The sequence below is a fragment of the Rhinolophus hipposideros genome (genome assembly GCF_964194185.1).
Source record: "Rhinolophus hipposideros genome assembly, chromosome: 2".
NCBI classification, from domain to species: Eukaryota; Metazoa; Chordata; class Mammalia; order Chiroptera; family Rhinolophidae; genus Rhinolophus; species Rhinolophus hipposideros.
This window is the reverse complement of record NC_138048.1, coordinates 7,003,048-7,026,541: the sequence shown is the minus strand read 5'-3', so window position 1 is coordinate 7,026,541 and position 23,494 is coordinate 7,003,048. Positions and strand designations below refer to the sequence as shown.

Sequence of the window (23,494 nt, the reverse complement as noted above, 5' to 3'; positions counted from 1 at the left end):
GAGTATGTTTTGCCCAGTCGCCCGCCTTAGCTGCACGGAGTGGAGCAAGGCATGATCGCCGTTGGCCGCTCCTCGCCTTTCTGGTTTTCTGGTCTTTTCATGGACTAGATTCTCGTTTGGGGGTGTTGAGCTGAGCTGCCCTTTCCCTGGGCTCTCCCCGCTCAAAACTCTACTTGTGTATCTGGGATGGTTTCCCGGTGTCTGAAGGAACCTGGCGGCGTATTTGCGCTTGTGCTGGGAAATAAAAATTTGAGAAAGGGGAAAAAAATCAAATGTTCTGTCCCCAGCAACAAGTCTGAGTGCAGCAGCCCAGCATTCTCCACCAACTTTGAGTGGACCAGGGTTAGGTAATGGAAAGACAGGGCTGACACTTGGGAGGTTTTGGGGGGGGGAAATTATACACTTTGAGTGGTTCGGGTGTATCTTTTTGAACAAAGTGTTTTCTGCTGCCTACGCGGGGAACTTGGATCCTGCCTCCACTGCAGTTGTAAAAACCTTATCTGCAAGAAGTTTTCTCTAGAGGCTGTACTGCTCTCACTAGGGAGAACAAATAGTGAACCCACCTCGCCTGCCTTTCAAAAAAACAAGGGAGGGGACAGGAGGGGGAAGAGTGGCCATTGGGAGGGGGAGAGGAAAAATAATTCTTCAAAAAAGAAAAGTCAGTCTTCTCCTCTTCAGTCCGTGAAAATCCAAGGGGGACCGTTGACAAGAGGGTATTTTTAGGAAACGCGTCCAAATATACATGGTAAGAGTGAATGTGGGGGGAAAAAGTTGTGGGTTGTAGAAGTTATCAAGTGGGATTTGCGGCGCTCTCTGCAGGAAACGCAAGCGGCTCCAGTTCAAAGCCACATGCACCAACGTGACATATAAGCCATTAAAATATCATCCTGACGGCTCATTTCTGCTTCATCATACATTCCCTAACTGCTTCCCGAAAGCTGGAAAAGGAGAAATGAAGGATGACCGCCTCGCTGGAACCACAAAAGAGAGGCATGGAGGGGTTGGTGGTCCCCCCTCAGCCACCCCAAAGTGATGTGCAGAAATGAGGCGATCCCAGCAACAGGTGGAGCGGGGTAAGTGCGTGAGTCCAGGGGGCAGACAGACGGGACCTGTACCCCCAGAAACTGGGTAGCAAGAGCCCTTATCGGGGCTATTGGCATCCAAACCCAACTGGGGGAAGAGGCCCAGCTAGGCTTTCTCCCCCAATCTCTCCTCTCCTTAGCCCCCCAATCTTGGGTATAGGCCCCACCCAACTGACACTGAGGGGAGGAGGGGGACCTTCCGCCAAGGGGCAGCACCGGGGAAGAGTCCATTCCTTCCTCTCAGGAAAGGGGGTGGAGGAGGCAAGGGGAACAAATGGAGCTCCCAGTGGCACGGGGACCCAGAGCAGCTTGTTGTCCGCCCGCCCTCCCTACCTCCCCTCCTTGTAAATTGCCTGGTTGTCCCACCGTGCGCACAAGAAGGGGAATCACGACCCTGAACTTCCCTCGCGCCGATTGAGCGGGCCCGCGCCTGGAAGGGGGCCCTGCAGGCAGTTTCCCTGTTCTGCCCCTACGAGGATGGCAGGGAGGGACTCAGCTTCCCCTCCCCAGGGTCAAGGAAGCCAGTTAGCCTGGCTGGCAGCAAGATGATGGAACTCCTCCGCCCAAACCTGACGGCGGTTGCTGGCTGGGTCAGCCGGGAGGCTAGGATCCTCGCCCTCGCGCATACTGGTCCTGCCCCAGGACGCTGACCGCTGGGATCCGCTCTCTGCGCGTCGCCCGTCGTGGGTTTCGGACTTGGCTTTCTTTCTCTTGGGTGCGAACAAGACTAGCTAGGACTAGCTCTCTGGGGAGCAGGCCGTAGCCCCCTAGGATTCTGGGCCCTGTCCTAGACACCTGGAGACACTGGGAATTAGGGGCAAGAGAGGCGGGAACAATCTGGCTCTGAAAGAAAGCTAAGGACTGCCTCAAAGGCTTGACTGGAAAGTTTGGGGTTGATGAATGGTCCACGGGGACAGCTGGGAGCCAGCGAGGTCTTAGGAATGGAGAAGGGGCGTTGGAAGGCTGCACGTTGGCTGGCACCATCTGCAGGAAACCCCTTTTGGATTCCAAGGTCATATTTCTCCCCCATTTTCGACAGCATTAGCCGCACAGCTACCCACGACGAGGCACCACCTTTCCTTCCTTCATGTAGCCGCCTGAAGGTTGAATGGGATGGTTCAAAGGGACGGTTAAATATCCACTCTGGTCCTTCAGGCGACCCATTAATGCAGACTACTCTGAGCACACGGAGGTCGCCTAGCCTCCAGTCCCGAGCTGGGGAAACCCAGGCTCTTCCCTCTAGGGAGGAGAAGAATGAGAAAAGGCCGCCGCACAACCCAGCCTCGCAGCGCAATTTCCTGGTATTCGAGGGCCGGATGGAGGGGAGCCAGGGAGGTGCTGGGTGCAGCTGGTGACAGCAGACAGGGGGCAGAGGTGGGGAACCTACTTCTTCTGCTTTTTTCTTTTTTTTATTTTTTTGTGGCTTTGGCTTGAGAGCTCCCCGAAAGCCTGCAGGCCCCCGCCCTGCACCCGCACCAGCTGAGCTGTGGCGGATAGGCGAGCCTGCGGGTTAATCAGTGTGGAGCAGCGTTGAATGCTTGGGGACTGGATCGCTGACTTGGGAAGCCGGCTGCAGGTGACCTCTGACCTTGACCAGGCCTGCAGCTCTAGAGTGAAGCTTGGGTGTTCCTCCAAAGAAAAATAGTGCCTTTTGCATGTACCCACCGGCCTACCTTCTTGGTTCTCCCCTCCCTGCACGATCAATCACTGCGGTTTGCTGGCACCCTTTCCTCTTCTCAAGATGTGGGAACACAGGAAAATTCCAATAAGTCTCCAGGTTGTGCTTCTGACTGGTGATTCAACGGCCAGTGATGGTGCGAGCAGACCAGTCAGGAGCAATCATTTGGGGGAAATCAGTCGGAGCCTTTTCAGGGCTTTTAAATCCCTGAATTGGTGGGGATCTCAGGTCCAGCGGCCCAGGAACTGCTTCCAAATCCTCTCACCCACCTCTCCTTCAGTGAGATGACTAGATTGCTAAGTGGGGACAGAGTTTGAACCAAAAGAAAAGATATTTACCCTGGTTCCCTGCTCTGGCTGGTGATGGAGAGCTACAGAGAGCAGCTTAAGGTCCCAGTTTCCTGCCCTACCCAAAGTCCAGGCTCTGCAACACTTATTTGCATGCCTGTGGGTTTGTAATGCACAAGACTGCCAGGATCTGGGGGTAGAAGTCACCCGACCCAGGCCTCTTAAAGGACAAGCTGGGGCAGCATTGTGGGTGGACAGAGTTCTCCTGGGAAATTCACACCCATTTTCTTCTGAAGCAAAAAAGTAAATTCTATTAGTTTCAACCAACCAGGACTTTCCCCCGTGCCAGACATCCTGCCATGAAGAAATTTGAGAGCAAGGATAGGATGCCCAGCACAGCATCCTATGGGTTCCCTCTGTAGGAACCCAAAGCTGGGCCTCTTTTATTTCCTGGTTTGTCTAGAAAGGAGCTTATTGCCTTTGGGGATGGATGTCTTTTGGTTAGAAAGAATCAAAAATAAATAAAACCCTCTGGGAAAAGGTGAGTCTACCCCTCCCCCACACCCCTAAGGCTTGGACCTAGAAAAGAAAGAAGGAAGGGTGAAAACACCCAAGCTACTTCAAGCCCAGGATGGGGGTCAAGGGAGAGAGAAAGAGATCTTTGAGCATACAGAACTGGAAAGCCTTTGAGACAGCAGAGCCTCACTTGGATTTGGCCTGTGGTTCAACAAGTTAAACAACTGCTTGATCTGTGGGCTGGAGTGTCAAGACAGGCAGCCTTCCTCATTGACAGAGGGCTGGCTGTGTTTGTCCAGCCTGAGACCTTTTCAATGACTGTTTGTCTTTCTAGGCCAAATGGAGAGCTGGGGCTGGGTGGATTGCTGCTATTTGGCTGCTCCACTGCTTTTAGCCTCCCCTGACAGATGCAGAGGACCGGGACCAGCGTGGGTTTCAGGCTTTAAGGTGGCCAAAAGCTTGCTAGCTTTGTCCACAAAGTGAATCTGATAAGGAATCAAATATCTTGGTGGGCTGAGGGTGGGTTGTGTATGACCTTCTTCACGAAGAAATGGGATGGCCAGGACCAGGTGATAGAAATTATACCTTTCCCCTCCCCGAATCTGGTGAATTTTATGTTGACTTTGTTTGAAAAATCAACCAGTGATGGCTTCCAAATGGGTCTGGGGGAGGAACCCATGTGATGGATCCCACACCACCAGAGCAGAACAGGGTCTACAAATCTGCAAAGAAATTCCTCTCTTCTCCGTTACAACTCAATCTTTAACGTGCAACCTTGCAGAGGACTCCCAGACCTCCCCCATTACATCTCACTAAACTCAATTAATTAAATTTAAAGAAAATAATGGGGCCTTCTCATATAATAAATTCAGTTTCTAATAGTTAGAAATGTTTGAAAACTGACTGACTGAAACGGTACTTAATTCTACCTGCAAGAGAGATCAACAAATGAGTTTCAGATAAAAATCTAGTTGGGAAATGATTATTTTAATAATTTTTATCATCAAGCGTATATTATTTTGCAATAAATATGGGTAGTTCCAAGCAGAATTCTTTTCTTTCACATCCAAATTTGAAAGACTGAAAGACTCGTTAGACCAATACCTTCTTTCATACATTCAGGTCATACAATCTTACCATACAAATAAATGTGTAGGAAATTATTTAACCAGCGACTGTCCTTTATTTCTTCCATAACAGGCTCAAAGTCAGAAAATGAGATACAAGACTTCCTTGGTGATGAGGAAACGATTACGGCTTTACCGAAATGCCCTGAAAGAGTCAAGTAAGTTAAAATCCTCTTTTGAATATTGATTTGCTGAAGATGTTTTCTTTCTTAGTAGTTTTGTTTTGCCTTTTGCTTATGTTAGGTTGTGAGTTTGGGGGTGTTTCTTGAGTTCAAATGACACTTAGAACAACACCTTCGTGTTTGATCCATTTGCACACAAATCAGCTACACAACGTCCCACTAGCAGCCAACTAATCCCCCTCAATGCCTACTCATCTGGACATTTTAGAATTAATATTTGACGACTCTCTCATTGAAACAACCACCCCTGACCTTCTGCAGTTTCACTGTCACATTATTCTATGACATATTCATCTTGAATTCATTTCCACACGATTTGATTGGAATGAGGTTTGACATGTATTGGCTTCCATGAAAGGAGCACACTTTGATCTTGGTGATGGGGTCTACATGATATGCATCATCTTTACCAGGGACACCAGCCTTCTGCAATGTGGTGGCGACCACGTTCCCACAATGTGCTGTCTGAACAGGGAGTGACTGACAGCCGCTCGGTCAGGAATACCTTCATTGTGAAGAATTTAATTTAATATTCCATTTAGAATAAGCATATGATTTAGGGTTGGATGTTTCCCCTTCCAGGCGTCTAGTTTCCCTCATTTCAACTACACCACCATCTGACAGTTGCCTCCAAGGTGTTTCTTTGTTGGTAGGAAAAGCAACCTTCTTAACAAAAGTTAAATGACAACTCAGGAAATGTCTCTCCTCTATTATTTTGGGATGATTTGATGGCAGAATTCTCAAGACAGGTGTGGATATTATGTTGTTTTAGTTCCTCAGTTCTGTTCTGAAAGATCTTTTAGCCATGTTTCTTAATCTTTTATTGAAAGATGTTTTGCAGAACCGTTACTTGAAAACTAAATTCTATTTAAGTATATTTTCTCTCATACTCAATTCCATTAATGATGATTGAAGCCCAAACTTGCATAGCAGAGGGGAAGAATATTTTCCTTTATCTCCAAAATCCTGATAGATTTCATCTCCTTCATATAATTTGTACTTGAACATAGGGTGGGCTCTTGGGGCTTAAGTTCTTTAATTCCCCCTCCCCCCAAGAATAGAGACAACCTCTCACTATAGGAATCCTGAAGTCTATTTGTGAATAGCCTAGGAAGAGATGTGGCCCTGGTTTGGGGTAGTAACCTGGTCAGAAACAAGGAAGAAAAGATTGAACAAGTGACTGCAGATCTAGGTGCAGAGCATCCAGGCAATAAGGCTCGAGATTGGCCAGGCTCTGTGCAGTGAGTGGCCCTCAGCGTCCAGGATCCTGCTCTGGGCATAAGCTGTAACAGATAATTGTCATTTAGCATTGTTTAAAAGATCAAAATGGAAAAAGAGCCCAGTTATGGGTCTTAAATTTCCCTCATTTCTTTCCTTTCCAAGGGAGCGAGTTCAGGCATTCCCCCATTTAAGCCAATGATGTGAGGAGCACTGGCAGATGATAGAATCACCAAATGTTTATTTCTGTACAGAAGGACTAGAAAATCAGTTTAGTTTCTGCTGTTGCATTGGCCTGGCTGGGGAAAACAAGGGTGCTTAGGATATGATTCTGGGCATTTGAGAGATGCTTAGGGTCTGTTGGTGAAGCCTGCTCCAAACAGACTACTCTGGGCTGCAGGATGAGTCTTTTTAATGCAAGTCATGCAGGAAACAACACTATAAACCCCAGAATGGTTACAAATAGAATGCTCCAGCCAAGTATTTGGTATGAGGTTACGTGTGACGGTGAAATAACTCCCTGTCAGAAAACTTCTGTTCACCACTGAGGGAGACACTACTCCTTAGCCTGCCCAACCAATAGTCAATGAAACCTGAACTCCTTACTCCCTGCAAGAGTCAAAGGAATTGCTCTGAAAACTGAAAGATTCCTCTCTGACAGGTGTCCTGCCTGTCCTCTGTGGTTAGCCGTATACTGTTGCTTTGGTGTTTATTTCAGAGATATACCTTGAAGACCCTTATGTAATTGTCCAAAGTTTCCTGTCTATAAATATTAGTGGGTGAAATAGGTTTTTTCTCTCCCTATCTCTGTTGCTGGGGAAATGTCCCTGTGGGAAAATGCCTGGTCCCATTGCTATGTTTAGCCAACCAAGGTGTGAACCATGTGGCTCCAAGGAACTTGCAAGGATCAGGCAACTTGAGTGACCTGCAGGTGGACTGACCCCTGACTACCCAAGAAGTATCTACCCAGGATGGGTCCAGATGTTTTCAGTGCTTCAAGAGAAAGCTGCATCTGGGAGGGAGCTCCATGGGGCCAGGTAACTGTCGGTGAATTTGGCTGAATCAGATGTATCTGCACTTTTGCTGTTGGCACAGAAAGCCATACACATGTTCAGAGCTTTTCAAGGGTAAAGTTAGCAAGAGAGAGTGGGTAGTGTACTAATAGTTTCTGTGTATAAAACCTCTGCTTCCTATCCCTGGAGTCCATGGAGTAAATGCTTAGAATTCAGGGGATCTGCAAAGTTGGATGGGGAAAAAAAATGCATCTTTATTTTCACCAGTTTCTAATGGAGAGCTATCATTTCCTTCTATTATGAATGTGGGCAACAAAACACAGGACTATTAGAATCCCTGGCGTCACCAGGTTTCCAAAAGGGTCCACAGCCTGAGACAACTTAAATAACCTTGTTCTGCACTGTTATTCAAAGCTTTGATGCAGGTGGGGTCACAGTGCATACATTAAGAGACCCATTTCTGTGCAAGTCCGAGTTTTAACGGAAGTTAAAGTGGATGGTGAATTTGACAAACATCCTGAACAGTGTATTATAGATCGCCTGGGTTCAGTTAGGAAAGAAAATTTTTTTTAATAGCAGGACTATTATCCTGCACTTGTCTGAATGCTACAGGATGAGTCCTAAGCTCTGTGTTGAGGGATGTTTAGGAGAAACAACTGGGAAAGGGGTCCCAGGAAGGAATCCAAACACACGTTTGCATTTGGGGTTTTGGTTTTTGTTATTTTCTGAGCCTTTCGTGAATTCAGCCCAGACTCGCATAGACAATTGTGTCATTCAACAGATACCTGCGCGGTAGGGAGCCTTGAAACCACTCAGGGAGAAGTGAGAACACCTCACTAGAGAACAGGCCTGACCAGGCTTGGGGGAAAGGAAAACAGGGTGAGAGATCAGAGAGGAAGCGCCTTTAGTCAGAGGGGTAAATCCCAGAAAGTGAGAGTGTGAGAGAGGGTGAAAGCCAGGAAAGGAGACAAATCCTCAAAGTCTAGTCTCAACACTGCTGTGGAAACCCTTGGTTTCCAGAGCAGAAGGGGTTCCGCTGTCAAATGCTCTCCCTCGACTTGCTTTTTTTAAAAAATGCTAACTTAGTATCTATTGGTAGCCTAGCTTAAGCTCTCCCGGCTGGAGAAGCAGAAAGACCTGCACTTGTCAAAGCCGAGGGAAATTGTTGTGGAAGTTAATCCCTCGCTAAAAATGCTCCCTGAGAGAGAACAATGTACTAGATGAAGAAAGTCTCAAAGAACCTGCCAACCATTATAAATAAGTTAATTATTTTTAAAATTTAAAAGAAATCCTTATTTACTGACCAGGAAATGTTATAAGAATAGTCCTTGGTGCTGGGGATAGTTGGGGCAGCTCAATCAACCCTGAATCAGAGTTCCTTGTAATCTCTCCAATCTTCTCACCTCTGCTACCGGCGCGGAGTCTTTTAATCAATCCTTAAAACTTTTCTTAAAAAAAAAACACACAAAAAAAACCACAAGCTCTTCTCTGCTTTGGGGGCGCTTTCCATGGCCACCAGGGATGCCCAATTACTTAGGCTGGCATTTACGGCCAGAGACCAATGCAGGGGTCGAGGCCAGCAGACCTTTAAATCGCCAGGCGTTGCAGCCAGCCCTAGCCGGTCGGCATAAACAAAGGACACCGCACCCCCCACCCCCGCGCCCATTTATACCACACTCGGCTGGGTCTGAACTGAAGGTTTGTTTTTTTGTTGTTGTTTTGTTTTGTTTTTCCATCGTCAACCCTCACGCCCTCCCCAAGACTGGAGCCCCTAGCCCGGGAGGGCATCCGCGAGAGGTCATGGGCCCACAGTCCCTCTCATTGCCTGGGCGGGGAAACGTGGCGTCCACTCTTCTCGGAGTCCTGAAGGCAGGAGAGGAGGGAGGCAGAGACTTTGACCGTGAGCAACAAGTAGCGGGAGCTGAAAGTGGAAGTGACACCCAAGTCCCCTTTCCCAAAGGCTCCGTCTGGCGGCAGGGTACAGAGCTCAAGAGGGAGACAGAGGGAGGCCCGGGGAACAAGGAGCTGTTCCTTCTTGCTGCGCTCCCCTCGCCTTTGTTTCTTTGGCCAGTCCGCGCGCGGTTCAGTGTGATTTGTGATTGGGAGGGTTCTTAGCCCCTCTCAGGAGGGCTGCTTTCGAGGCCAGCCTCTCCGAGATCATCACCGCCTCCAGCCCATTCCTGGTTCTGGTCAGGCAGAGTTCTTGGGTTCGCGCGTCTCTGAGAGTGCCAGGCATCCTGGAGGAGGGGTCCGCAAAGCTAAGTGGGAAGAAGGGAGTGGAAAGAAAGGAGAGCGGGAGGGGAGAAGAAAGGATACAAGTAGGAAGATGAAGTGTGGTCAGGGCTTTCGGAGAAATTAGAATACATAGATAGATAGATAAATGGTAGCTAGATAGATAATATCGAAGAAATCGAGAAAATAAAATTAGGCACAGGGGATGCTGGCCTAGGCTGTTCCTTCGCTGTCCACCGCCTAGTCTGGAGCCGCCTTTCCTCCCTGGATTCCGGCTCTCGCCTCCCGCAGGCTCCTGTGACAAACCACCGAAGTCGGCCGTGCTCGCCAGGTGCTGCCCAGCAGCCCTGGCAGGGCTGGGGACGCTAGGTCTGCCCTGAGGACATTACTTGCAGCCCAACACCCCCTCCCCCAAATCGTACAGAATGGAGGCAAAATCCAGCCCCGCTCACTTCCAAGAGCCGTGAGGCAGAGCAGATCCACCCAGCTTTCGGGAGAGGTGGGGGAGGAGGCTCAGGAGAAGAGAAAAGAATTCGTGCCCGGGTCAGAGCGCATGAGCAGTAGAAGCGGGAGATGCTGAGGATAGGGGATGTGAGGGGGGAGGAGCGGGAGGAGCTGTGTGTGTGTGTGTGTGTGTGTGTGTGTGTGTGTGTATTCGCGTTCGGCGAGACCTGTCATCGCTGACGTCGGGCCCGGCGGCGGGCCAATGGGCAACCTAGGCGATTGTTCCTCTGAGCTGGCCCCCGCCAAGGCCCCGAATCTAGATTCACTTCCTCACGCGCCCCGCTGCTGTCTCTGTCGTGTTCGGGTTTCATGTAGGCTTTAAAGACCAAGAGAGAAGGAGGGGGGGAAAGTCACAATCCAAAACTTAAGGGGGAAAAAAACTTTGCAGAAGTTTTTTGTGGTTGTTCTTTCCCCTCCACGCTGTCAGGTGACCGTGGCCTGAGCGAGCCCACCTAGGGAGCTCCAGGGAGTCCGAGCCCGGACGCAGCAGGCCGCCGCTCCCAGCCAAGCTGGGCGCTGAAATTAGTATATATGGCCCGGGTGCTTCAGCAGCAGCAGCACCACCACCACGTACAACATCACCTCTTCCCTCACCCCCACCCCGTCCCCACAGGGTGCAGGGACCCAGAGCGCCACGGGGAGTTGGCCGCCGCAGCGAGCTGGGGCCGCAGGTCCGACCCGCCTGGAGCAGAGCCCCGTGGCCTCCAGCAACCCACAGGCTCGGCACTGCGTGCCCCACTGCCCCTTCACCTACCGCGCCGCCACTATCCGTCTCCGGCTCATGGGGCGGCAGGGGGCTGCAGCCGTCAGCCGTCTAGCCGGACCGCGGCGGAGGCGCTGGGCCTCTCGTGGTCCAAGCGGTTTGCTGCCGCCGCATTCTGGCTCCTGGTCCCGGTGCTGAGCGCAGAGGCCGCGGGGCGGTTGGGCCGGGCCTGCCCCCCGGGGCCACGTGGAACGCTCAGCCCACGCCACCCGTCCTCACGCTCGCTGTTTGTCTCGACAACAGGTAGTAGCTCTGGACATCATGGCCCCCAGCTCGCTGCCGCCTCCAGCCCTTCGGTGTTCCCCGGCCTTCACGAGCAGCTTCCCCAGGCCTCCGCCAGTGGTACTTTGAACGGACTTCTGCGTCTGGGGCTACCCGGAGAAATGTACTCGCGGCCCGAGCCCTTCGCGCCGGGACCCGTGGCCCGCAGTGACGCCCTGGCCGCTGCCGCCGCCCTGCACGGCTACCGGGGCCTGAACCTGACCGTGAACCTCGCCGCGCCCCACGGTCCCGGCGCCTTCTTCCGCTACATGCGCCAGCCCATCAAACAGGAGCTCATCTGCAAGTGGCTAGCAGCGGACGGCCCAGCGGCCTCGCGCCTCTGCTCCAAAACTTTCAGCACCATGCACGAGCTGGTCACGCACGTCACCGTGGAGCACGTCGGCGGCCCGGAGCAGGCTAACCACATCTGCTTCTGGGAGGAGTGTCCGCGCCAGGGCAAGCCCTTTAAAGCCAAATACAAACTTGTAAATCACATCCGCGTGCATACGGGCGAGAAGCCCTTCCCCTGTCCTTTCCCTGGGTGTGGGAAGGTCTTTGCTAGATCAGAAAATCTCAAAATACACAAAAGAACTCACACAGGTCAGTATTCGGCACTATCTCGTGCGGATCCTCTGGGGGAAGCAAGCGGCTTCTTCCGGGCCCTCGGGCTGGATTTCCTCAAGTTTCATCTGGGGAGAGGGAGGAATAGTTTGGTGTTTCCAGGAGCCAAGTCCACAAAATGTTAATTACGCCCTTCTATTAGAATCACAGAAGTTTCCCGAGGTTGTGTGTGGGGAGGATAGTGCGGGATTTCTTGGGGGGAGGGGGGTAGGGCGAGGGTGAACGTGCTTGGGTCTGTGTGTGCAAATGTGTGCTCCCTGCTCATCGAATTTGATTTTAAAGTATTTAAAACAGCACTGTTTCCCAAAGGTGTAAAGACAGGGACAATTTAATTTTCCAGGTTTCTTTGGCGAGCACTGTTCCATCGGTCAGTCTGACAGCCTGACCGCCACCTGAAGTGAGGGGTCATCAGGCACTTGGCTCTTTAGGATTTGGGGTCTTTGAGCTAACTTTGGCCCTGTTTTGGAGCCTTGGGACATTTGACAACCGTCACTCCTCCTTTTGCCTTAGCAGAGATCCAAGGAAACTCACTCGCCTTAAATGTCATTTACCGTTAAGTGCAATAGGGACATGTGTCAACCACATCTGTTAGTTCTAGTTAACAGAAAGAAAAGGAGCCTGCCCAAGAGCCTGTGAAGTTGAACTTCTCTGGCCCAAAGCATCTCTAATGCAATTGCAAGGAGAAAGTTTTCACACTTCCCAGAACAGCCTGTGAAGTTACATTAATTAGTTTAGCAGTCGATGTTTGTACTCTACTTAGCTAGGGTTTTCTCGCCCTCCCCAAGTTTAAGAAGTTAACATCTTCCCTCCTGTGTTTTTTGTTTGTTTGTTGTTGTTTGTGGGTGTTTTGGTTTTTTTTTTTTTTTTGCGGGGGTGGGGTGGGGGAGGAGAGGACCAGTGGCGAGACCAGGGAATTAAATAAGTTCCAGCTTGGTGCCCCACTTCTCCTATTCCTTGGCGCTCTGCCTTACTCACCTCCATTAATGGTGAAAACATTGGCAATTATTACAGTCAAAGAATTTCCCCAGGCTGGCATTGCCTGGAAAAGAGGCTTACTAAATTCTGCCTTCTACCCCAAACCCTGCAATCTTAGAGAAGGTCCGTGGCCAAGACACTGGCACACGCGGAGGCTCAACCAAAGTGCACTTCTAGTCTCCTACTATATTTCCAGAGCTTGTCTGGAAATGTAGGGTTTTCCGGAGCTATTTCCAGGATGCTCCCCACCTCCGGCAAGCCTTTGCTCCCCGCCCCCCTCCGAGTTTTACGCGGGGAGAGGTGAGGTAGTGATCACCGCCCACAAGCCGGCTACTCTATAAACTGGCAGCAGGTACCGCGAAGGTAGACGCGCAGTCCTGAGCCAAAGAAGGAACTCATTTTTAATGACGGGGGAGGGCGGGTTAAACAAACAAACTTTTACTGCTCTTTGCCGGCCTACTGTTTGAAGTACATGAAGCAGAAAATGGTTAAATTCTGAGTGCAATCATCGACCTACAGCAGACAAGCAAGTTCAGTGCGCCCGGGCTGGCTCAGGTTTGTGTCTATTCAGGACAGAATTCTAAGTGCGTCCTTTCCTCTGGCAGTCCTGATTCATTAGCGCTGGAGTTAAAAAAAAATAATAATCTACAGAGCCTCGCCTGCCCCGCTGGCGTTTCCCTCAAATCCCCCTCCTAACTAATGAAAGGAGGGGGGGAAAAAACCAAAATGTTTCTCAAATGGCAATAGACCTCACTACAAATTATTCATGAAGACAGTTCTTGATTCAACAGGAAAATAATTGCCTTTTCAAATATTAATGGCGTTTCATTTCCTCGCATCGCGGAAGCGGCGAATAGGAGTTGATTTTTCAGGAGTTAAAATTCTCCTGGATCTGAACCCCAGGCCTGGCCTCAGAGCCAGCTGCCCCAAGCCCACATCGAAAGCTTTCACTTTGTGGCGGTCACAGCAATCCCGGAACAATGGTGCCGCCGCTCTAGCTGGTCCCCGCCGCCTGGCGCCTTCCCGGGACTCCCAGGCAGTCGGTAGAAAGAGGCAGGGCTGAGGGTCCGAGGTAGAGAAAAGACTGCGCCGGGGCGGAGGGGCTCGGACAACCCGGCCCAGCCACAAGTGCGAGAAAATGGCGCTAGCGCACTGCCCCGCCACGACCGAATTGTGTCTAGCTGGCCCGGCGCGGACCCGGGGCGCAGGGCCCCTCTCGGCTGCGGAGCCTCGGGGAGGAGACTCCGGGCCTTTCATGACTCAGTACCGGGCCCGGGCTGCTCCGGGCGGGCTGCAGGGCCCTCAACCAACCCTGCCGCTCCGCATCCACCCATCCGGGGAGCAGCGCCCAGACCTGGTGGGAGGGAGCAGGAGGGAAGCAGTGTGTTGCTAGCGGGGGCGGGGGGGGGGGCGTAGTGAGGGGAGCAGTGTTAGGCCAGGAGTCCTGGGCGCCTCCCGCAACTGGGGAAAGGCCGAGAGGGCGCGCAGTGGGGGTTGGGGGAGGCCTCACTTGGCCTCCCAGCGGCCTTGAAACTTCCAGGCTGCCGGTATTACCTTCAGTGCCCTGTTTTTGTTGTTGTTTTGTTTTGCCTCTGCTCCTCGTCTGGGACGAAATCATTGTTTCTGTTTTATAAGAACGTCCAACGAGGCTCTCACAAGATGGAATAAGTATGTAGGGGAATATTTGGTCGGGGGCCATCAATCTCAAATTCCATTCCTCCTCTGTTTTCTCAGCAAATCTTGTTTTCTTTTGCAGGCCCTGAATTGCATGGTTCTTGTAAGTGATTTTAGGAAAAACTGAAGGAAGAAAAGTTTTACTTTTGCAGATGCTAACAGGGAAGGGGGTGAGGAACAAATAGGGACACCGATTTATTCTGAATTTCTCTTGCTTATTTTTATATAAAACGGTACCGGTGTCCAGAAAAAAGGCGGATTCCAGCATCGTTAATATTCCACTGTGCTAGCAATGGTCCTGAAGCAGGGAGGCCGCAGCGGCCGGGCGGGGAGCGAGCCCTGGGCTCACTACCGTCTGCCGCGCGGAGGTTATGCGAAAACCTCTGGCCCACCCTGAGCCTTAGCAGGGCTTCGGAGTAGGGGCTTTGTTTGTTCAAACCTGTCCCAAAGCGCCCGTCTATCCTGGAAACGGCGGGAGAAGCGACAACAAAGGCCACAGCCCTCCAGCCCTGCACATCTTCGGCCTTGGCGTGGTAGCCGTTCCCTCTACCCAGGCTCCCGGCGGCATCCATTTGTTTAAAAGCTCTTAGACCCTTACTTCCCTCCTTCAAGCAGTTGCAGCTCCAGCAGGAATCTGGGCTTCCGGAATCTCGGCATCCTTTCCTCCCCCACACACCCGCGAATCCAGCCGGCGGTGAGCTCCGGCATTGGGGCTCGGTCCTCCGCCAGTGTTTCCACCCTAAAGCGCGCTCGTGCCTTCCCGCGGCTCTACAGGACATTGCAGCAGGGAGCCGAGCCCCTCGCGCGTGTACCCCTGCTGCCTGCTTGCCCTCTGGTCCGCAGAGCTGGGCATGGCCTGACTGCAGCAGCCTCACTCATACCGAAGCCACCAAGCTCAAGGGTGCGATTGCGGGATAGGCCGCGGATGGGGCTTGGCCGGGGCAGACCCTGCGGTGCGGGGCTCTCGGCGCAGGCCCGCCAGGCTCCACTGTCGAGCGTGGGTGGTCTGGGGAAGCCAGTCGACCTCTCACAGTCAGTTCGGACTGGGAGAGCAGGCTGCCCGCGGCAGGGTCTTCCGGAGGCCGCTGGAGCGGCGTAATAAAATAGTACTGCCAGCGCGCGTATCCAGAGGGATCCCGGAAGGTTTAGGCAAGATTTGAAGAATGCTGCTAAATGTTTGCCCTCAGGGGGTAGAAAGGAAGGGGGAGGGGGCTCCATTTCCCGTAAAAATCGCTTCTGAAGTGAATCGTTGCTCAGAATACCTGTCTTACAACACAAATCCATATTATTCCCATGCCATGAGCATCGACTGCGCGTCCTTAAATTGTCCCATCGCTTTGGCGTTTGCACAAAACCTACTTTAGGAAACAATTTGGGCCAGGATGGGGTGTGGGGGGGTGTGGACTGCTTGGCGGGGGGCAGAAACGTTTGGCTAGAACAACAACCTTAAGTTGAGCAGATGAGAGTCCCTCAGTCAATTCTATTCTCTGGGCAAAGGTGCTTCTGGCTCCAAGTGGAGAAGAGCTGGAGGAAAACAACCGGAGTGGATCAGGATTTCCAGGATGGAAACTTAACTAAGATGGAGTCTTAGTCGCTCCTCCTCCGTACCCTCCCCCAGGACCAGGCGGGAGAGGGGGAGGGGTGGAGGCCTGCCGGAGGGAGCTCAGGGGTCGCGCTTCGAGCGGGGAAGAGAGTGCCGGACCTGAAGGGCCAAGGAAAAAGCTTTCTGAAAACATTTACTGGTTCTTTTCCAAATAACGGAAGAGAAATTGGGGAAGGGCTGTGAGGCCCAGCTGGGCCGCGGCTTAGGCGCACTAATGTGTCTGCATTGCCTCCACCAGGGGAGAAGCCCTTCAGGTGTGAGTTCGAGGGCTGCGAGCGACGCTTCGCCAACAGCAGCGACCGCAAGAAGCACTCGCACGTGCACACGAGCGACAAGCCATACACGTGCAAAGTGCGCGGCTGCGACAAGTGCTACACGCACCCCAGCTCGCTGCGTAAGCACATGAAGGTTCACGGGCGCTCGCCGCCGCCGCCTAGCTCTGGCTACGACTCGGCCACGCCATCTGCCCTCGTGTCGCCCTCGTCGGATTTCGGCCGTGAGCCCCCGGTGGCCTCCTCGGCGGCGGTGGCGGCGCGTGGTACCGACTTGAGCGAATGGTACGTGTGTCAAGGCGCTGGCCCAGTTGCGGCTGCTTGCGCCGAGCTCCCAAGCCGGGAGCGACCACCTGGCTGTGCTGCTGCCGCCGCCGCCTTGGGTATTAGGGCTGCTGCTGTGGTTGCTGCTTCTGCCTACACTGACTGCTAGTCTAAGCTGGGTCATTGATGCTTGAAGAGAAAATGAGGGAGGCAGGGAGGGAGAAAGAGAGGGAAGGAAGGAGGGGTAGGAAGGAAAGAAGGAAGGAAGGAACTAATAGTTGTTAGAGCTCATTGACTATGCTGATAAAATGTCCATTATTTTAAAACATAAATATGGTACTCATATTTATTCTATAATCACACTCAGTACCCCCAACTCAGCCACATACGCCCTCATGTCTGGGTAGTAGTATGCAACCAGTGTTGGGGTAAAGAAAGTAGAGAAAGAGACAGGCAGAAAGAAAAAAAATACATTAGGAGAGTTTATGTGCAACCACTGCCGATGGAAAGGACCACAAAGTCCTCACGTAGTTCACAAAATGGGGAAGGTTTTCCTCCAGGCTTGGGACGTTCAGATCGCCACCCCCACCTGCACCCCTCCCCCTTCCCAGCTCTCAGTTGGAGCCTCCTCCGAAGTTCGGATTGCCTAAGGTGGCAGAGGGAATTCCTGAGCCGTTATTTTATCTCCTATTTCCTTGCTCTTCTGCTTCCCTGCACTTCTCCTCCCCCAACTATCCTTTGAAACAAAAATACACAAGTTCCATATCCCAAAATGCCCAATCACTTCTATCAAGGAGATAAGAGGATCTCAGCATCGTCCCCTGGAGATCACATGCCCCTCCCCCATGGACTGGCCCACGCGCACAGCACACCTCTGTCTGCCTGTCTGCTTTGCGTATATTATGTATGTACTTGGGATATGGAGTGAGTTCAAACAGCAGGACATACAGACAAAGGAATGCTTGAGGTGCTTTAGGATTCAATGCTCTGAGGCACCCCCAGACCTTTCACCATCTCCCCACCTCCCACCCTTCTCCAGTGGCTGCCTGTGGAATCTTGTGGGTGTTTGGCGCTAGGTGTACAGTGAACCAGTGACGTCACTGAAGTCGAGGCCTCCGCTGCAAAGCGATCCGACGTAGGCAGACAGTGTCTGGATAACTCGCATCACTTCTGTGACGGTGTTTTTCAAAAAGCGCACAGTGTTGGTCTTATTTTTTTAAAGAGTGGGTGAGGGGGCAAGAGATGAACTGCATAATAAATGTTTTAAAGGCAAACACCTAATGGGTCTAGATTGAATGTGTATTTTATGTGCTGGGTGCAAAGTCCCTGGAAGAAAATCCAGATGTTGGGGGCAAGGGAGAGGAAAGCCTGTGTAATTGTTGCTAAGGCGGGGAGGGGAATATCAGGGCCTGTTTTCCCATCTGCCACCTTTAGGGAAAAATGGGGCTTCCCGGAAATCCTTGCTGAGATTTGGAGGGGAAAAAAAAAAAAGGAAAAGAAGGGGGAAAGAAACCTTCGGCAGACCCATCCCAATTCCCTGAGAATCTGAAGATAACCAGGGGTATCTAGTTCAATAAAGAGCTCAGTTTTAAAAGTTAAACCCAACAAACGAACCCTGACCCCGCCACTCTACGGGATTTTCTTCTGCTCTCTCCTCTTCAGACACATCAGACGATTCTCACTCCTGCCCCATAGCCCCACAGTTCCATCAGATCCATAATGTCCTAACTGGAGTGGGACTGTTTTTATTACCTCTAATAAAAAACAGAGTCTTCCCGATACATCCTTGGTGAATCTGTCCTCTTGGAAGGAGGGCCACAACCCCGTGTCCCCCACTACAACAGTGCCCAGTGGCTTCCTGACCAAGGGCCGGGTTGGTAGCAAATACCACGTTGCCATGGGGAAATACCCGCCCCAAGCAAGGGGCAGAGGGCATCTAGGGAACTTGAGTCTTTTGGCGACGTGTAAAAATTCTCTCCTCCCCAAACTGGATTCGTTTCTTTCTCTTCTATTTCTAGACCTCGTTTTGTCTTCCACTTCCATCCAAAATAATGAAATAAAGTAAAAATGTTTGATCGGCCACTAATCGCCTTTAATTTTTCATTTGCTTGTTACAGCTGTCCACCGCGTTGCTCGCAAGGTAGTCTCTCCCCGCGCAGCTGAGCTCCCGCATCTCGCGCCTGCGACATCAAAGAGTCCGCGCACAAAGCAATGTTTCTTCGCCACGGTGCATCTTCATGGTAAGTTAGGATTTCTATGGCAATGGGCAAGTCGCACTGAAATCCTGAAAGGCCGAGCCTGGAGCCCGTCCAGGCTTTTCATTAAGGACATAATATTTACGTCTAACAGGCCTTTTTTCGTGTGTATACAAGTATATATTTTTGTTTGACGCGGACTAAATCATTTTCATTTAATTTCCGGTAAACAAAACCCACGCGAATGGGCACTTGTTCCCGATCATAATAAAAATGGATAATAAATGTGAGAGAAGAAAAGGGCCGCTTGAATCGCCGCTCAGCCCCCTTTGTTTCTGCTTTCTGCGGTGATCAGAGGGCGCATTTGGGTTTGATGGCGAGTTTCTAAAGGCGAGGAAATGGTTTGTAAGAGGGGAAAGAAAAGGAGAAAGGTCTAATCAAGCTCGGGTTGTTCAAAGAGTCGGGTTTCGGGGTTGAAAGTGTGAGTTTGACCGAGCATCAGCAGGCCGCGTTGGGATCGCCATGGAAATGCGCGCGGGGAGCGGCCGCTTCAAAGGCGGCACACTTCACTGCAGATACTCTATTAAGATACATTTGCGCTGACCTTTGCTTTCACGCCATTTAATACTGTCACTGGGTTCTCCAGCCTATACTTCCTCCGTAGGACTCGTTTCGCCAGCGTTTAGGGGTTCACTCTGCACTCTAATGTAGGGGGGCGCTTTGGAGCCAGAGACGAGTACGGGAATGGGAAGAGTCGGATTCCGTGCATCTTGGCTGCACCCCAAAGAGGCTCCAAGATCAGGAGTAAATAACTTTAGGGCAACCTCAGAAGCTTAACAAATGAGCATCCCCAGCTTGATTTTGTGCAAAGCACCTCTCTTCATCTTGAGCAAGGTGAAGGGTTGGGTTTGAATGGTACTTGCAGAGCAAGGGACCCAAGTTGGATGAGTTTGGGAATTTCAGACTGTGCCTTTAGGACATTTCCACTTTGGCCCCCAGTGCAGCCCATTCTGCCCCTGTATCCCAGAAGTCTGTTTGCAGCCTCCCAAACTTGTTTCTCCCCTGGGTGGTGTGTATGGTACTCCACAAGGCTGGGCTGGCCCTGGGCACGAGCTCAAGAGCCCAAGGCCAAGGGAATAGGGAAGATGGCAGGAAAGTTAGAAGTCCATGTTCCCTTAATTGTCTTGTTGTTTATTTTATCCAAGTACCCCAGTGAATAGGGGAAAAATAAACATGGTGGAAAAAAATCAAACAGTGGAGTCTTCTTTAGTGCCAGTCCTTGTGGTTGAATAAAAAGGATGGTCCGCTTTCTATTGAGCTGAGAAATCTTTGAAGTGGGAGTTATTATCTGAGACATTCCTGCTTGTCGTCCTAACAACGCTGATGAAACGTAAAAGGTTCTTTGTCAGCGATTTGTTCTCCTCTCTGTCAAACTCCTTCTGCCCTGTTAGTTTCCAACCGTTTCTAAAGAGATAAAATCAAAATTCTTTTTTAAAAAATGCATGCACTCTACACTAACTGATAACTTTAGGACTAAGTCCTGCTAAGAGAAAAAGAAAAGTAATACAGAGACATCAGGTCCAAGGCCTGTAGAAGTGTGCAGATGTTGAGTGGTCCTTTGCACAGGCTCTGGGACATGGCGGGAGAATGCAGGCAGAGCCCACATACCCCAAGCTCACACTGCGTGTCAGCTTCTCTGTGCTCTGGCCTGCACTCAGTCAGGCCAGTCAGGTCACCTAGAGCCTCCTTTGGGGACCCCTCAAGCTGCCAATATTCTTGGCCCAGATCCTTGGAACCTAATGCTATAACAAAGTGATTATTAATGTTTCCTTCTCCTTCAAAGATAATCTCTGCTAAAAATAGACCCATTGTGTGTTTCTTCTCCCTAGCAGCAATTGGCAAGCCCTTTCTGCCATTAATAGAAAGGAGAGTGGCTTAAGGGAGACATTTTTATAATTTCCTGTTTTCATCAGAATCTTGGCAATTGGAGTTCAGAAGATTCAGTTTACAAGCTAGTGACCCCAGAGTGCATGCAAATTATCCCCTCCCATCTAGTATGCAGTTCTTCGTTTTATATGGTGCCCAGGAAAGAAACTTTCACTCTGTCCAGCTTTTCCTAAACCCCCTCATGTGGTTTTAAAGGTGGTTTAAATAAAGGACATTCCAGTCTCCCCACCCTGTGTGTACTGACTAAATGATTTGTAAAGTTTCCCCAAGCTGTAACCCATGCTGTTATTATAGTTGACACAAAATGTTTTCTTTTATATTGATTTTTATTTGCTTACTCGAGGTCCCCATATGTTTATTTATATCACTAATTTATGGGAAAATGTAATGATTGCAATGAATGTGAATTATATAGACAGGCAAATGTTTTGTAATCATAATTCACACACACACACACACACACACACACACACACACACACACACACACAAGCCTGACTGAAACTTTAGACTATTTAGTACCCTCTTTACACAAACTGTTTGTGATTTATCATCTCTCCCCTTAGCATCCTTAAATTATGAACTAACTTGAAAGAAAAAAATTATGTATTTGACTGAAAGTGATTGTTGAATGAAAACATAGTTGAAAGCTATGGCTTAATCTTGCTGTAAATATGTAAAAATGAATTAAAATCTGTGATTGTTTTTCCCTCCAAAGATCATTGTGTACATGGAGCTCCATTTTGCTATTTTCTTTGGAAATAAAAGATGTGGTGTTTTCCTCCCTCTTTTGTATCTGTGCGTTTTATTATGGCTTCATCGCCCTGGGAGAGATTTGGGACCTTCTCACAGTCTCCAGTCCTTTCCCCTACCTTCCTTCAAGCTTCACAGAAACATCTCTGAAGCCTAGATGTTCAGAGTGGCAAAACAGAGGGATCCACCAAAGTGGATCGTGGAAGAGACCTCCCTCATCCCCAATTTCACCAGTGACATTGACACTCATCAACCCGGGAAGGCTACCTTCCCGCAGCCAAGGCCGGGAGCAGTCTTTCACAAAGTATCTCTGTCTTTCCACAGGAAAGCCTAATACTAGGCAGGCATAAAAACAAGGAAAGAAAAGAGAGGGAAGGCTGGCTCCAATCCCTCACTAAGCCTTATGGGGTTAGTTGGGCCGCAGAAGTCTTCCTAGCTTGATTCCACCCCCTCTGGGAGTAGCGGACGCTCTGACCTCTCTACTCCCTTCAAGAGCTGCGAAGGGCCAACCCCTAAGACTGTGTGACTACAGCACACATGCATCTTTCCCGGGCCCCGACTTGTATCTTCAGTGGGTGTTAGCATCTGATGCAGAGGGCTCCTATCGGGCCCTGCCACTGGAGACATTATTTCAGATGCATCAGAGCCGCCTGCATCACCAGAACCTTCTTTCCACCTCCACTGCGGTCACTGAGCCTCGAGACTCGGGTGTCCCCTCTTTTATCCCTCTCCTACTGCGCAGGCGCGAGTCAGTGCCGGCTCCGCCAGACCCTTTTTCAACTCAGGAGAAGCGGGCTCCGCGGGCCTGGCTAGGGAGGAAGCTGCACTGGGTGGGAGGATGACGGCTCTTGGGGTCGAAATGCTAGGTCTCTGTAGACAGCATCTCGGAGACCCAGCTCCTAGCGCAAGGGCTGCAGTCCTGAAGAGGAGGTTGGGGGAGGTACCCTAGCACGAAAAGGCGCTGGGCGACGCGCGCTTGTGAACCCAGCGGTCACAAGGAGAAGGCCACTGGAATGGCCACAACACGTTGGGTGGGTGGGAGCCACGAGGGGGTAGGTCCACGGAGGTCAGTACTGAAGTTAGCGCCCCCTCCCGTCCCTCTCGCGGAAGGACCCCCTTCCTCCGGCTCCGGAACAAGTTTGAGGGGTCTCTCCTGTGGCGTCTCTCTCCCAGGTCCCGCCTCTTTGAGAGCGCGATCATTAAGGCCCTTTCACCGACAGAATCGGCGCGGAGGTGAGCGTGTGGGGATTAGGGAGGAGTCCGGGCACCTCCAGCCGGCGTCTTCCGCCCCACCCCCACCTGCCACTTACCCCCACCCCCCAGCTCTCCGCTTCCCGGGCCAGCAGCCTGGAGTCCGCAGGGCCACCCAAGGAGAGATCCCAGACCTTCCACCCGCCCCACTCCATCCCACCCAGGACAGCGCGGTGCCGCCAGGGTACCGGGGAGTTGTGGCCCCGGACCATTCCCAGAAGCGAAGAGAAAAGAGAGTCTGAGGAGGGATGGCTGCCCCTGGCATCTCTTGCTGGTCTCGGAGAAGGGAAGGCCTGCTTTTGAACCTTCCTAGTCAGAGTTGGGGCGGAGGAAATAAGGGGGGTAGGGGGAGAGGAGAAGGGAAGTGCTCTGGGGCACCTCAGCGCCCCTGCCACTAGGAGAGCACACACTTCCTTTGAACCTTTATTTTTGGAAGAAAGTTGAACGGCGGCGTAACCTTTGGCAGAGGGTTGAATTCACTGGTTCCCAAGTGCCCATGGGTAGCCTCACCCTAGATAAACTCCCTGTTCTCTGGGAAAGTTACCCACCTCCCAGGCGGCAGTGGCAACTCCGAGGGCAGTTTGGGGAAATCTTAGCCTGCTAATGATTTCTACTGGGCCTCTTCTTTTGGCTATTTCGAATAAGAGCACCAGGTAAAAACTGCTGGCGAGCGTAGTGGGGAGACTTTGGCTAGGAGCCAGGCTCTCAGGCTTCTACACCTATGGCTCTGTGCCTTGGGATAAGTGATGAAACCTTTCCGAATTTCAGTTTCCTCATCTAGTAAAACAGAATTTAAAAGAATCCCCACCACAAGATTGGAGCGTTAAATAAGATAATCCTTGAAACATTTAGAATCTACATGTTGTTAAGCGCTTGTTGATTACTATTACTATTATTACTATTTTATTAATATTATTATTAGTTACATGACTTCATCTCTCAGACACCTCCCCTAGCATTTTCCTGAATCAGATTTCCAGACTCTCGCAGAGAATGTGGCACTTCCAGGGACCTCAAGCTCCATACCAGGGTGTGCCTCTTCAGACAGGCTTTGGGCTACCTGAGGGTCCTGAAACA

At 51.0% G+C, this 23,494-nt stretch overlaps 1 protein-coding gene across 4 annotated transcripts; it reads left to right on the top strand.

Moving 5' to 3' along the window:
* Positions 1-721: 721 nt before the first annotated feature.
* On the top strand, positions 722-18,566 carry ZIC4 (Zic family member 4). Of its 4 annotated transcripts, XM_081065217.1 has the most exons (6): positions 722-745; positions 820-1,073; positions 4,764-4,848; positions 10,846-11,463; positions 15,975-16,293; positions 18,390-18,566. In XM_081065217.1, exons 3-6 carry the CDS (start codon positions 4,779-4,781, stop codon positions 18,433-18,435), a joined length of 1,053 nt encoding a protein of 350 aa, XP_080921343.1. In that variant the 5' UTR covers positions 722-745; positions 820-1,073; positions 4,764-4,778; the 3' UTR covers positions 18,436-18,566. The 4 variants fall into 4 exon arrangements, with proteins under 4 accessions (XP_080921343.1, XP_080921345.1, XP_080921344.1 ...); XM_081065219.1 differs by lacking the exons at positions 722-745; positions 820-1,073 and adding an exon at positions 1,970-2,094; XM_081065218.1 differs by lacking the exons at positions 722-745; positions 820-1,073 and adding an exon at positions 2,296-2,383.
* Positions 18,567-23,494: the final 4,928 nt, after the last annotated feature.

Bases quoted from the DNA above. Each gene is read 5' to 3' on its own strand.
- ZIC4 (XM_081065217.1), top strand. From the start codon at position 4,779: ATGAGATACAAGACTTCCTTGGTGATGAGGAAACGATTACGGCTTTAC. The intron at 4,849-10,845 runs GTAAGTTAAAAT...TCTCGACAACAG, and splicing joins AAATGCCCTGAAAGAGTCAA to GTAGTAGCTCTGGACATCAT. The intron at 11,464-15,974 runs GTCAGTATTCGG...TGCCTCCACCAG, and splicing joins ACACAAAAGAACTCACACAG to GGGAGAAGCCCTTCAGGTGT.